At 38.7% G+C, this 12,615-nt stretch overlaps 1 protein-coding gene across 1 annotated transcript in view; it reads left to right on the forward strand.

Moving 5' to 3' along the window:
- Nucleotides 1-12,615, forward strand: part of csmd2 (CUB and Sushi multiple domains 2) — a gene marked incomplete at both ends in the record, with an annotated part of 235,010 nt that overhangs the window by 111,192 nt on the left and 111,203 nt on the right. Inside the window, 4 exons of the mRNA XM_080515674.1 lie at nucleotides 2,532-2,644; nucleotides 5,970-6,047; nucleotides 9,945-10,032; nucleotides 11,415-11,539. Coding sequence (XP_080371800.1) covers nucleotides 2,532-2,644; nucleotides 5,970-6,047; nucleotides 9,945-10,032; nucleotides 11,415-11,539 — 404 coding nt within the window. The remainder of the gene's footprint in view (nucleotides 1-2,531; nucleotides 2,645-5,969; nucleotides 6,048-9,944; nucleotides 10,033-11,414; nucleotides 11,540-12,615) is intronic.

Consider the following 12,615-nt stretch of genomic DNA (forward strand, 5'->3'; position numbering starts at 1 on the left):
AGGTTGGGGGCCAGTGATGTAAAACACCAAATTTTAATTACTCATTCTGGTCACCACCAACCTTTACACACCCACGCACACACTCCTCACCTTCTCCAGTCTTTAATAATCAGCATGCTCCTAAGTGTCTGCTGTAGTTGGTATAAAACAGAGCCAACCACTAACATGCTCACGGCCCTCACTTCAACCTTTGGTGACGCGGTTATAACTGTTTGATTAGTGAAGCTCTCCTCGGTGAGTCTTTTAACTAAGGATTGAGGTCACTGACTTACAAACTAGTGAATGCTGAATGCCGCCTTGGAGGGGAAGGGGTTAAACAGGGACATTTTGCCACTCTTGTTTCAAATTTGTTGCCGTCTGCCTGCAGTGTGGCTGAAGAAAAGTCAAATCACTGTCTGATGCCATCCCTCTTTTTCTCATTGTCTCATGTGTCCCTTGTGGTTTGTCCTGCCTGCTGCCCAGAAAACTCATAAAGAAAAGACTAAAACTAAAAATCTTTTTCACTTTGTTTTCTGTCTTTCTCATTCAGTTCTCAAGGTGAGATTGTGTTCAGCTTAAGAAAGACAGTGAGCTACTTGTGGAGCACTGCAGCAAAAAGCTTACCTTTGCAGCAGGCTGCGCTCCAGCATCATCAAAAACAAGGCTAATTCTGTCTAGAAACCAACGTGGTTTTAATTAAACCGAAGAGAGTTCTATAGTGCAGTCAGTCTTACATCTGCACTAACACCCTCAATAGACTTAATCTCTCTTTATAGTCACTCGTTGCCCCTTTTGAATGGAGCTGTTTTTCCTCTTTTGTTTCTTTTGTTCATGCTGAATCATCACACACGCATGTTTATAAATCCACAGAAGATTAGTTAATAGCATGAGGAATATGTCTTCACTCTATTTACCTGTCTTTCTCTTGGTTTTTCAGTAATTACTTATTGTATACTTTTTTTCTGCCCCCCCATTGGTGTTAATGAGAGCTGGATGGAAGCAAGCAGAATTCAGAACGCATCTCCTGTGTGCATCTAGTATCTGAGTCGGTGTGATGAGGTGGACACAGCTGGGGAAATGTATTTTGCAGTTGGGAAATTGGAATTTATGCGTACACTTGTTTGAACGTATGCCTCGGTGTATTAGTGAACACACACTGGAAGTGTGGGCAGGTGTGCATGAGCGCTTGTGTTCGTGTGCCTCAAGATAAAACATGATGTGCTCTCAAATAACTTCGGCTTTAACAACTAAAGAAGTAGTGCCTGGTAAGCACAAGTGCTCATTAGCATAACATTTGAGAGGCACTGAGTGTTTGTGAAGTATAATTCACTATTGCTTTTCCCAAGCAATATATTAAAAAAAATGTTTCTCCACTCATCCCCTTCCATTTACTTATTTATTGCAGTATTTTACTGTGGTACAGTTGGGCTAAGAGTTGTTGAAATTACAGCTTCTGTTAAGTACCAAACATAACCTTTTTAATTGGTTCTAGGTGTAATATTTTAATGTCTCTCAGCATGGCATTCATTTTGAAAGATTAACATAATAAATTGAGAAAAAGCAAGACAATCACAGGGAGGATTGGCAAGTTCTACAAGCATGTGCGATATACTCTGCTGTCGGAAGCATTATGGATGGATAATTACTTAGAGAAACTTTCTTTTCACTGTTGGATAATATAGAAATTAGTTTCTATTTATTTAGGCTCAGAAAATCCTTTGGCACAATACTGCCAATGATAATTTCTTCAATAATCACAGTAATTAGTCAAGAAGGATTTACATTTGTACAAAGAGCTTACAAAATACATTTGCTGGGATGGAAATATCTAAACAGATGCAACAACTGGGTTCACGGGTTAAAGCTGGGGTGTGAAACACATTTTAGTTCAGGGGCAACATGCAGCCCAATTTAATCTTGAATGGGCCTGACTGGTAAAATAGTGCCATAAACATCTTTAAATTTAAAGTTGTTGGGTTTTTTTTCCCTTTCACAAAAATGAACAATTACTAATGAAAATAACTACAATCTTAACATAAAACCAACTTTAGTGAAACCTTCTATTGCGAAATGCAGTGAAAATGTCAACAAATATTCTATAGTTATTGCAAAGCACCTGTTACAAGCTCATTTTGACAACATGATTTTGAGCAGCAAGGTAGCAAGCTTTCATGCCGGTCGCTCAGCTTCAGGTCTTAGTGTAGCATTTGCATTAGGAACCAAAATTGTTGCGGGACATTTTGGTCATCAGCTTTTCTCGGTCTGCGAGTTAACAAAAGGCTGCTTGTTTCAATTGCCTTGAATGATCATGTTTTCAAATCATGTAGTGGGTTCTGACCACCGTTTTTCAAACAAACCCTGCAGGTTACTCATAAGCACCCTGTAGGCTACCAGGCGCCCGCGGCTGCGGCTGCTGTAAATGCAGGCACATACCTACGCTTGAAGCTAGAATTGATTCAGGAAGTGCGCGGGATATGTCAACCTTTACTTCAATCTCCATATTTTGATATGTTAGCAATCCCTGACATGTTGCTCTCTGATACCATTCGCAGGTTTACTGGCCCCAACCTTCCCTCACCGATCATCAGCAGCAAGAACTGGCTGCGACTGCACTTCACCTCGGATGGTAACCACAAGTTGAGAGGTTTCAGCGCCCAGTACCAAGGTGAGATCAAAAACAGTTTCATCTTGTAAATGATGAACTCTAATAATCTGCCATAATTGAGTCTTATTGAGCTTTATTTTGTGTTTTTCTTTTCCGTAAATATCTATAGGATGCAGTAATAAAGTAGCCATTTGAAGTTTTTTTTAATCACCGCAGGGAAATGTGTTAACAGCATCTTTGACTGCTCAGCTCTGAATGTCTTTTCTGGGCTTGATTAGAGGTTTATCTGAAATGAAATCCAAAATCAAAATATTTAAGAAATCAGTTTTCACCCTGAAATGTCTCATTCTGTTCAAATTTTAACAAGCTCTATGATTTTCATGCATTTTAACAAAAAGCTTTCTGAAGTTGCAGCAGTGACAGCTAATTCTCATTCTGCAGTAACAGTCGATACAAACTGTAAAACCAAGAATTCCTGTCATCCTTCATCCATGTTGGGAGATTTTGCAATTGTAAAGTAAGATATTGCAGATGAAGCTCTCTATTGATGCAATTCTTAACTGAAGCAATTTGCTTCTTCACCCCATCTGTATTGGGGAAATTATAGAGGGAAACCTGCTTCCCAGAATTTACTATAGTCTTTTAAGGTTTACAAGCTTTCTTTTCAGATCTGCATCAAAAACAAATAAATCATAGGCAAATACAGCATTTATTTGTGGTTTATTTATGGCATTCAAAATTACATATGCAACAACCTCCTCATATGGCTTTTAACAATAATCTTCTACCATTCAGGTATCTGTCTGATCTGTCTGAATGGTCAAGCCGGATGACTTCCATGTCATTGACATGAGATTAATATTTTGACTTGAGAGTCACGAGGAGAGATGCATTCAAACATCTTACTTGACATCCTGAAGTTGTGGTTGAACTCTGTGTCAGTGAATCCCCTCACGTCACAATCCTACCACTCCTGAGTCCGACTATGCATCCACTCATCCCTCTGTATGGCGGTAGAAGCCGTTGCTCCGCTAAAGGTCATCGTTGAAAGCTGTGCTCTCTTTTTTTCCCTCAATCTCCATTTCGTTTCCCTCATCATTTTAATTAGACTTTGTTGGCTCTTATTGCACGACCGCTTGAAAATGGATATACAGTATATGTACTGACATGTGGAGAATCAATATTTACTTCTGTAAACAGCATACTTGGTGCGATATAATGCTTTCTTCTATGCATGCAAGTCACTTTGGTAATTCACATGACGTTCAGACTGCACTCTGATAGAGGTTACGGTAAATATATAGTGTTAATGAACACGCAAAGCAATCAAATCCCAGCAAGAAATTGGAATTGAGCATCAAGACCCACAGTGGGAACGTAGCCATAGCCACAACATTTAAAATAAAACCTGGTGATGTTCTTGCTGTGACGCAAGTGGAGTGACCATTACATAACAGTGCTACCCCAATTTCAACATGTGGATTGTATTTAGAAAGACATCACAAAATATGCATGGATATCACTGGATTGTCACAATCCCCTAAAGAAACAATAATCAAACTTATAGGAACCACAGAACAAACATTTACTACAAAAATCACGAGTAGTTGTCATTCACAATTGGTAAACTCCTCATATGTAGAACCCTTCATGGGATTCTCATTTAATATGTAGTCAATAGAGTTGGTTTCATATCAGCAGCAAGTGAAAATATTTCTTCTTTTTTTTTTTACTCCATTCATGCAGGATTGTTTTGACTGCTCTAAAAAAAAATGAAATTCCAGGACCATTATTAGAGTCAGATGACTACGCACGCACACACACACACACACACACACACACACACACACACAAACACACACACACACACACACACACACACACACACACACACACACACACACGCACGCACACAATCCTCCATGTACCATCTATCCATTTCCTGTCCCATTACTCTTAGAGGTGAGGTTCAGGGGTCACCTTTGAGAAGGGATGAGCAGGGAAAAAAGGATTAGTTTGTCCACAAAAAAAGGCGATGTCTACAGATCTCACCTCCAGCTCTCCGGTTAAAATTTCAAAGATTGTAGGATGAGGAAAAATAAGAACATAAAGTAAGAAAAGAAGAAAAAAGAGAGCGGGAGAGACAGATGGGAGAGGAATATGGGAAAGATAGGCAGTGAGCCCATGGGATTACAGGTTCAATCTTAGATAAATATGTTTGGAATATCTGAGTAAACAGAGAGACTAATACTTTAATTAGATTAAAGACTGACTCTGGTTGTGCACACCCACTCTCTATACGAGCTATTCTCATCATGACAGTTCTAATGATTTCACAGCCACAGCTTGTGAGAGTGATGAGCTTATTTAATATTTACATCTGCCTTTTTTTATTTTTATTTTTTTACCAGCATCCTTTTTATGCAACAAAAGAAACAGCCACTCCCAAACACAGCACTCACCTCATAGCTTCTTCCTTTTTCCTCCATGTGGGATCATGGCGGCCATTCTAAAAGAGTAATTCTTTGTTGTCATTTTTTTTCCAGACACATAATAAACAAGCTTTTTTGACACATGATTCAGATTAGCTTTGAATTACAATACAGCTGAACGAGAGCAACAAAAAAGGATGAAAACCAGATCGCAAAAACAAGTAAAACTTTTGTTGTCAGGAGTGTCAAAGTAATTGGACAGGATGAGTGTGAAAGGGAGAACAGATAATGTTGATAATGCTTGTGGAATGGGCGAACAAATATGCATTCAAACGAGCCTCTTGTTTGACTGAGATGACTTTAGTTTTTTATTTGTGCTGCCATTATCACCACACTCAGTCATTTATAGCTCATTTTTTTATTGTTGTATATAAATGAGTGGGTTGCTCCTGACAAACCTTGTCTTCTAAACCTATTAATCGAACAATGTTGTTGTGCTCAGGACCCTTCATTACACATGAGGGCAAGGCAAATTGCACATTGTTGAGTCCACTTCCTCTGTGTAAACTAAATATTTGACTTTTATAGAATAACATAAAACAAATATATGCTCTCGATCCCTGTAAACTAAAAAAAAAAAAAAAAAAGTTTTATTGCTGTAGAAAGTTATGTCTTTCTATTTTCTCCTTTGGCAGAAGTTTCTCGTCAGTTCTTTAGGCTTCGGTACAATCCACTGTGGCATGTGGCACCACATAGGCAGGATTCTTTTATGTTACTGTGATATATATTTTGGATGAGCAATAGAGGTGAAATCACAAAACTGTGCAAGGGAAACTTATTTCAGGAAAAACAAAGAGAGTAGATGTATACATTTATCCACTGGTAGACTCTGTATGTGTCATGATTGTATTTTGTCATGTCCTATATGTCTCTGCTTTGTTTTTGGCCTACAGTGAAGAAGATGACTGAACTGAAGTCCCGAGGTGTTAAAATGTTGCCAAGCAAAGACAACCACCACAAGATTTCAGTGTGTAAGTCACAAAGTCTCATTCTCTTACTCTAAAAAGCAAGAGTCTCGAACACATTTTAGTTCAGGGGACACATCCAGCCCAATTTCATCTTGAGTCGGCCAGACTGGTGAAATAGTGTCATGATAACCTTTGAATTGAAAGTTTTTCTTTATTGTGGGTCAGAGTATACATCATGAAAGTGTGCCTTGCATGTGACACCCCTAGTTTTTCTCGGTTATCTAAGAGCTTAAAGGCACAACTTCCTGAAAGAGTATTCATATTAAAGTAACCATGTTGAATGAACTGAAGACTGAAGCACTCATTGCAGTCTTTTTATGGGATTAATAGCAGTGTTGAGGAATGATGAATCTCAAGAAAGTCAGTGCACATGAGACAATGCAACTGCTTTGCTTATTTTAAAGATGGGAGCTTTATTTTCCTGTATTCTTTGCTCGTCGTAACTCAAATATTATGTTTTGAATAACCATTATCATGCAAAAAAATGCAACGAAATGCCAGGTTTTGACTGATGCAGAGCAGCAACAGTGGCTTATCAAAACAGTTTAATATACTGTTTCATATTAGGGAATATATTCATATTTATAAGAATTGAGTTGAACCATTCCATAGTCGTCCGAGTTTCTCATATGGCCCCTTCGGGAAAAAGATTGTTCCTGCCGCTGACCCAGCGATTACTAAACAGGCTCTACTGTAGCTCACTACTTGACAAAAGGAACTTATGACGCCTTCATTTAACCTTTCGTTTGAGTGCTTTGATGAATGGAAGAGGGCCAACATGAGAGGGAATTCCTAATGAGGGCCAACAAACACTCAGATTTCTTTCAACAAGAACTTGGAGCCCAGATTTCCTGAATGAGATGCTGCGGGAGTTTTATGTTTCTACCCTGCCATCAAAACAGGAAACAAAGCGCAGGCTTTGCAAGCCTCACAAGTTTAAAGGCTGGCATCAACGGATACCTAACTGCCTTCACCTTAATTGCCCACACCAGGTTCCACTCATCAAATCCAGTTTTAGAATCCGTAATAAAAATTTAAAAAAAGCCACAGAAGAAGTGAGAACAATCCAACTTCAATCTCATTAAGAATTCACCTGCGCTGCCACATAAATACAGCTGAGGGTCTTGTCTATAAGGGCTGATTTGATGCCCTGCTATGTTTGGTCTAGAGAGTCAGAGAGAGAAACCTGGCGCTCGAGTGCTTGTTTGCTTCGGGCCTGAATAATTCGTCAATCATTTAATCCTGAAACCTTGAGTGAGAGTTGAAAATCCCATTGGCGTTTAATGTTTTCATGTCAGCTCATCTGCATCTCTGTGTTCTCTCGATGCTAAATCTCTTATCTGTATCGGTACAACCCAATCTGAGAGCTCGACACCTTGTGAAACTGGCGAATCAGTTAAAACAAAAGTTATGACAGGATGCTCATTAGTGTTTGAAAGCATCGTCGTCGACACCGTCTGCTGTTCACGGTTGGATGTTTGACGCACATCAACACTGTTTTGTGTGAAAGAGTGACCTCTCTCTTTTCTGATGCCTGCCAAGGAAGCAGACAAATTGTGTCTGTGCATGGTTGTTGCGACTGAAATCGCCTCAGGAATAACTGAGCTCCGTCTGTTCGGGAAAGAGAAGCATGGAGACACATTTTATTCACACGACATAGCCCCCAAATTTTTCCTACGGTCAATTATTTCAATGTATTCTGGCCAATGAAAATGTTTGGTTCATGTATCGTTACCAGTACATCTTCATTCCTGTCTATATAAAACCTTGTATCGTGTGATAATCTGCTGTTAATTATGATTGTCAATTATTTCTGGGAAGTCTATAATTACACTAATTCCTGTTGTCATCATGGCACCTAGATGTTACCTAATTTATTTACCTGCTTATTTACCTATTTATTTCTTTGTATTTCTATGTTATTATAAAGATGGCCAAAGGGGGAAAATACATAATGGATAATTAGTTGGCATTTTTGTGTTATTTCATTTCACAATCTTTATGAAAACATCAAGAAAACTAAAGTTTTTGTCAGTAGAACCACTTTAAATTTGATGCTTTGAGGTAAATTATTGAGTGTTGTGCTCACTGGTTATCATTTCTATTTTGACTAAATGAACGCTTTAATTAGTTAATTTAATTAATTAGCAGTTTGTATTTGTATGTATTTTTGTAATCAGAGGCTATATGCTAATTCCTTATCATTTTCTAGATGAATTTACTACCAAAGCTTGTTTAAAAAAGAAAAAAGAAAAAAAAAGTGTCATGACTGTGGTGATGGGCAAATAATTGTTCAGCCTTTCACATCAATGCTGATTTCTGGTGCCAAGGGAGCTGTCTTCTTAAAAATAACTAAAAGGAAACTATATTGTCTCCAAACCACTTGTGTTTGCGGAACATGACAGCTTCTGGGTTTTATTTCCAATTTTTTTTTTTTTTATCAAAGTCATCTGAAAGTTTTTCTACCTCTCCTTGTTGACCATAGAAAAGGGTATCTGCTGACTGGCGAGAGGTGCAGACACAAAGGACGGACAGTCTGTGCGAGAGATGCGCCCCTAATAGCAAATGGACAGCAGTAATTGCATTGGTCGCTCTTTTCACCACGTCTTCCTTGCCCTTGTCCTCCTGCATCCTCTGTTTGAGTTCACTGTTCATTACCCCCTTCGGCTTCATCTGAACATTTGTAACATGAGCAACTTGGCGGCTCTGAGTCACCGGAGTGGAGTGACACGAGAGATGGATGTTGAAGGGTTTAAGAACAACCAGCCGAACAAAAAGAGCTGCCTTGAGGCAGTAATTGCAAAACTGCCTCGAGGACATTTCCAATTCACTTTATCCGCTCCTGTCTCTAACTTTGCTTTTTAACACTTCTGTCACTCAGAAAAATCACCCTTTTTTTTTTTTTACTTTAAATTTGCATTGATTTAATCCTTTTATGTCCGCTTTACCTCACTCAACTTTTCTGTTCATTGTGTATCCCTGCCTTTTTTAGTACCTGTGACCCCTAAAAGAACGACAAGGAAATTATGGTAATTTGTTTCAAGTGTAAATTGTAAAGTTCACTTGTATTTAGAAAAAAAAAAAAAAAAGAAGTACCCAAAAGTTAATGCTTGCCATTACTTAGCTGCAAAGTCTTCTGTGAGGTGTTTTCACTTATGTTTTCACATGTTCAGCAATGTTTACACAAAAGCTTCTCTCGAAAACTTTGAGCCCCTCCAGAAAAGTGAGCAAGCCTGACGTTAATCACATCTGTCTCTTCCTCCTCGTTTGTCCAATCGTTACTCGTCATTAACGTATTTTCTTTACCTTGGCTGACACCGCTGAGCCTTGCTTTAAATTCATTGCCCTCGCCTAACGGAGGGACCCCAGGCAGGTGTCACACTGAACGAACCCCTCGCACACTTTTGACCCCGTCCAGGCACCCAGGCGTCTGCAGATGGCCAAGTTTGTTTGACCCCCCATCTGGCAGATTGGTTTCCATTGTTTTGTACTGAGTGACACGACTTAACAGAGCGCCACGGGAATGTGTTCAAGGATTATGTGATTTTGATAATGTTAGAGATGTCAAGGTGTATGATAAATGAGCTGACGTACGAGACGCCAGTGCAGCACAAATGTCACAAACTTTTCCCGTAACAATACCAAAAGGCCACAGCAGCTGTTACCTCTTGTTAAACTTCCCTCATCAACCTTTTAATCTGTAATCTTTCATGATTAAATTTGTTCCCAGGGGTGGAGAGTTTAAAGTCATTACAAGAATGCTGAAAAAAATGTTAAATATCTTGCTTTTTATGTCTATAGGGTGTCGGTTTGACTATGAAAGGCATGACTTGGCACCAATACATGTTTTATATGTGCAGATGAGCTTTATTGATGTTTCTTTCTGTTTCCATCCTTCAGTGTCTCAGATGGGCGTAGCACAAGGACACAACATGTGTCCAGATCCAGGGATCCCAGATCGGGGAAAAAGAAAAGGTTCTGACTTCAGGTAAAAACCAGCAGTCAACAGTATTTAATCACATGGTGACTGAAATGAAGCAAGTCTGCTGGGTATGAGTTTGGACTAAATGACATTATAAGTGTTAGCCATAGAATAGCCAAAGAATTCATAGATATTCTTTGGAAGGGATTTTAATTTTGTAATCATGATGCATTCATCAAACTTTATTTATATAGTACTTTTGGTACGATAACATGCAACAAACCTCAATCATATAGCTTTTTTTTTTATATAGATTGGTACAATTCAAGAGTCAATGTATTGTCTTTTCGACATATTAAAAACCCAAAGGAAAAACATTTGTTTCGCTGACAAAACAATGAAGAAGAATTAATAGGAAAATACATTTTAAAAGTCATAGTGACGATTACTGACAAAAGAGAAATGGATTAAAAATACCTTTAAAGAGACAAACAAAATATAATATTTAACTGACAAAATTTAGACATAGCTAATCTTAGAAACCCGATAAAACAAATTTTAAATCACATAAAGTATTAATACAGCGGTAAGGTAAAACATGTATAAATGGATAATATCGAAGGTAAGGAATCATACAATTTATCAAATATATGAAAGTAGTTAATAAGGAAAGATACAATGAAATTGATAAAAAAAAAAGTGATACTATGAATGAAGAATCAATTAAAATCCAAGCTGAAGAGATATGTAAATAGTTTTTAACATGTCTAACTTATTTTAACAGATTCTTACACATACTTACCAAGTTTCTTTAAACTGGATTCATTTACTTTTCGCACCAATTCACTTCAAGTCCTTGTCCCCAATAGTTAATGAATGTCAAAATCCACGGCTGGGGCAATATTAATTTCCTGTTTTGTTTTTTTCCCTTCCCATTAAATTTTGTTTCAGCTTTATTCTACACACTGGTGATTTCACTTAATTCACAGTTTAATTTTAATCTGCAGTAAGTTATTGAGGAGGATCCTCGGTGCTGTCAACAGATCGGGGATTGCATAATAAGATGTGCTCTACTATACAGCACATTTGATATCTTCAAGCCACATACAACCCCCGCAAAAAACACAAGCATAGAAAATTTGAAAGCTAAAACGGACCCTCTCCTGTATGTGCCATTGTGCACTAATAGGCTGCCTCAGTGAAGTGCTGCTGGTACCTGTGGGATCCTGCAGTTTTCTTCCCAGCACAGCTAGTGTCTCTATCATTGGTCAGCTGCAACACAGACAAATGGGTAACATCTGTCTTCCACCATGCAGTGTTTCCAGTAAGGCAAAGACATTTTCTTCTGGCTCTTACCTCGTCTCGACCCCACAGCTAAGTAGTGTTTTTTTTGTCTGGGGAGATGAGTGGCGCTGATATGTTTTTCCCCACTTGCGATCCACCTGCAGACGCGGAGCCACGGTGCATTTCTCCTGTGATGAGGGTTATGAACTCCAGGGCTCAAAGAGCATCAGTTGTCTCAGGGTGACAGACAGCTACGTGGGCTGGAGTGACGACCGGCCCATCTGCAGAGGTAAGGACTGGCATGTCTTGTCCATCTAAGCATGCGTAATGGAGGAGCACGTCATGACCTCTCTCTGTATATTGTCAGGTGCTCTGCTCGCATTTGCTTGTGGGTCTGCTGTCATCTTCTGTTGTTGCCAAGTATCCTCTCTTCTTTTGCCAATAAACTCTGCATTTAACTTGTTCTCTGGCTTGACACTGACCTTTGACCTCTTCTTTTCTTTTGTTTAATGTTGTTCAGTCATGCTGGCACAGTGCTGCCCATCAGTCACATCTTCCTCACTTCACTTGTGACCATTATATGACAGGCAGGGAACATTTTCCAGTTTTCTGTTTCACCAGCCATTCCACTCAAATAAGTTTAATCAGAATAGATTACATTTTGTCCCTTTTGCTGGATGAGGATTGATTAAATGAAGAGTCTTTCTTTCATTTGAGCCATTCCTATGAATGTCTTACTTTAAACCTGATGGCACTCTTCAATGCTTCATTCCCCATTATCCAAAATCCTCAGCACACTGATTTGAAGATTTCAGTTTTACTTGGGAGACTTTAAACATAAACATACGAAGCAAAGTGATTTGTGTCCTCCTGGTGCTCCTTTTAGATTTGATTTTTATTAAAGTTACCATTGTCAGTAGCAGTCTGAATAAACTAAGGAGCAAAGAATGTTTGACCATTCCAAAACCGTCACCATTTTTATAAATTTTTTTTAACATTTTCTGACAGTTTCACATTTTATTGTTCTTCTGACTCTCTGCTTCACCGCGGCCTATTTGACACAAGATATAGGATGTTATATCACATCTGATATTATCTGATTTTACTTGAGAAGAGGTTTTACCTCAATCCTGAGAATGGTCATTAACTGAGTTCAATAACGGTTGGGAGTCATTAAACATTGGACGTTTAAAAAAAAAAAGTAAAAAAGGCAATACGAGCTCGGAGAAATAATAATGCATGCAAGTCCTATGATCACACCAGTTCTGAATCTCTTCAGTGCATGTTGCATATTACCTAAGGTTGGTTGGTCCACGGAGCCACAGAAACTGTTCATCTTCAAAGTGGGGGAGCTCTGTGACCCCA

The sequence above is a fragment of the Blennius ocellaris genome (genome assembly GCF_963422515.1).
Source record: "Blennius ocellaris genome assembly, chromosome: 20".
NCBI lineage: Eukaryota > Metazoa > Chordata > Actinopteri > Blenniiformes > Blenniidae > Blennius > Blennius ocellaris.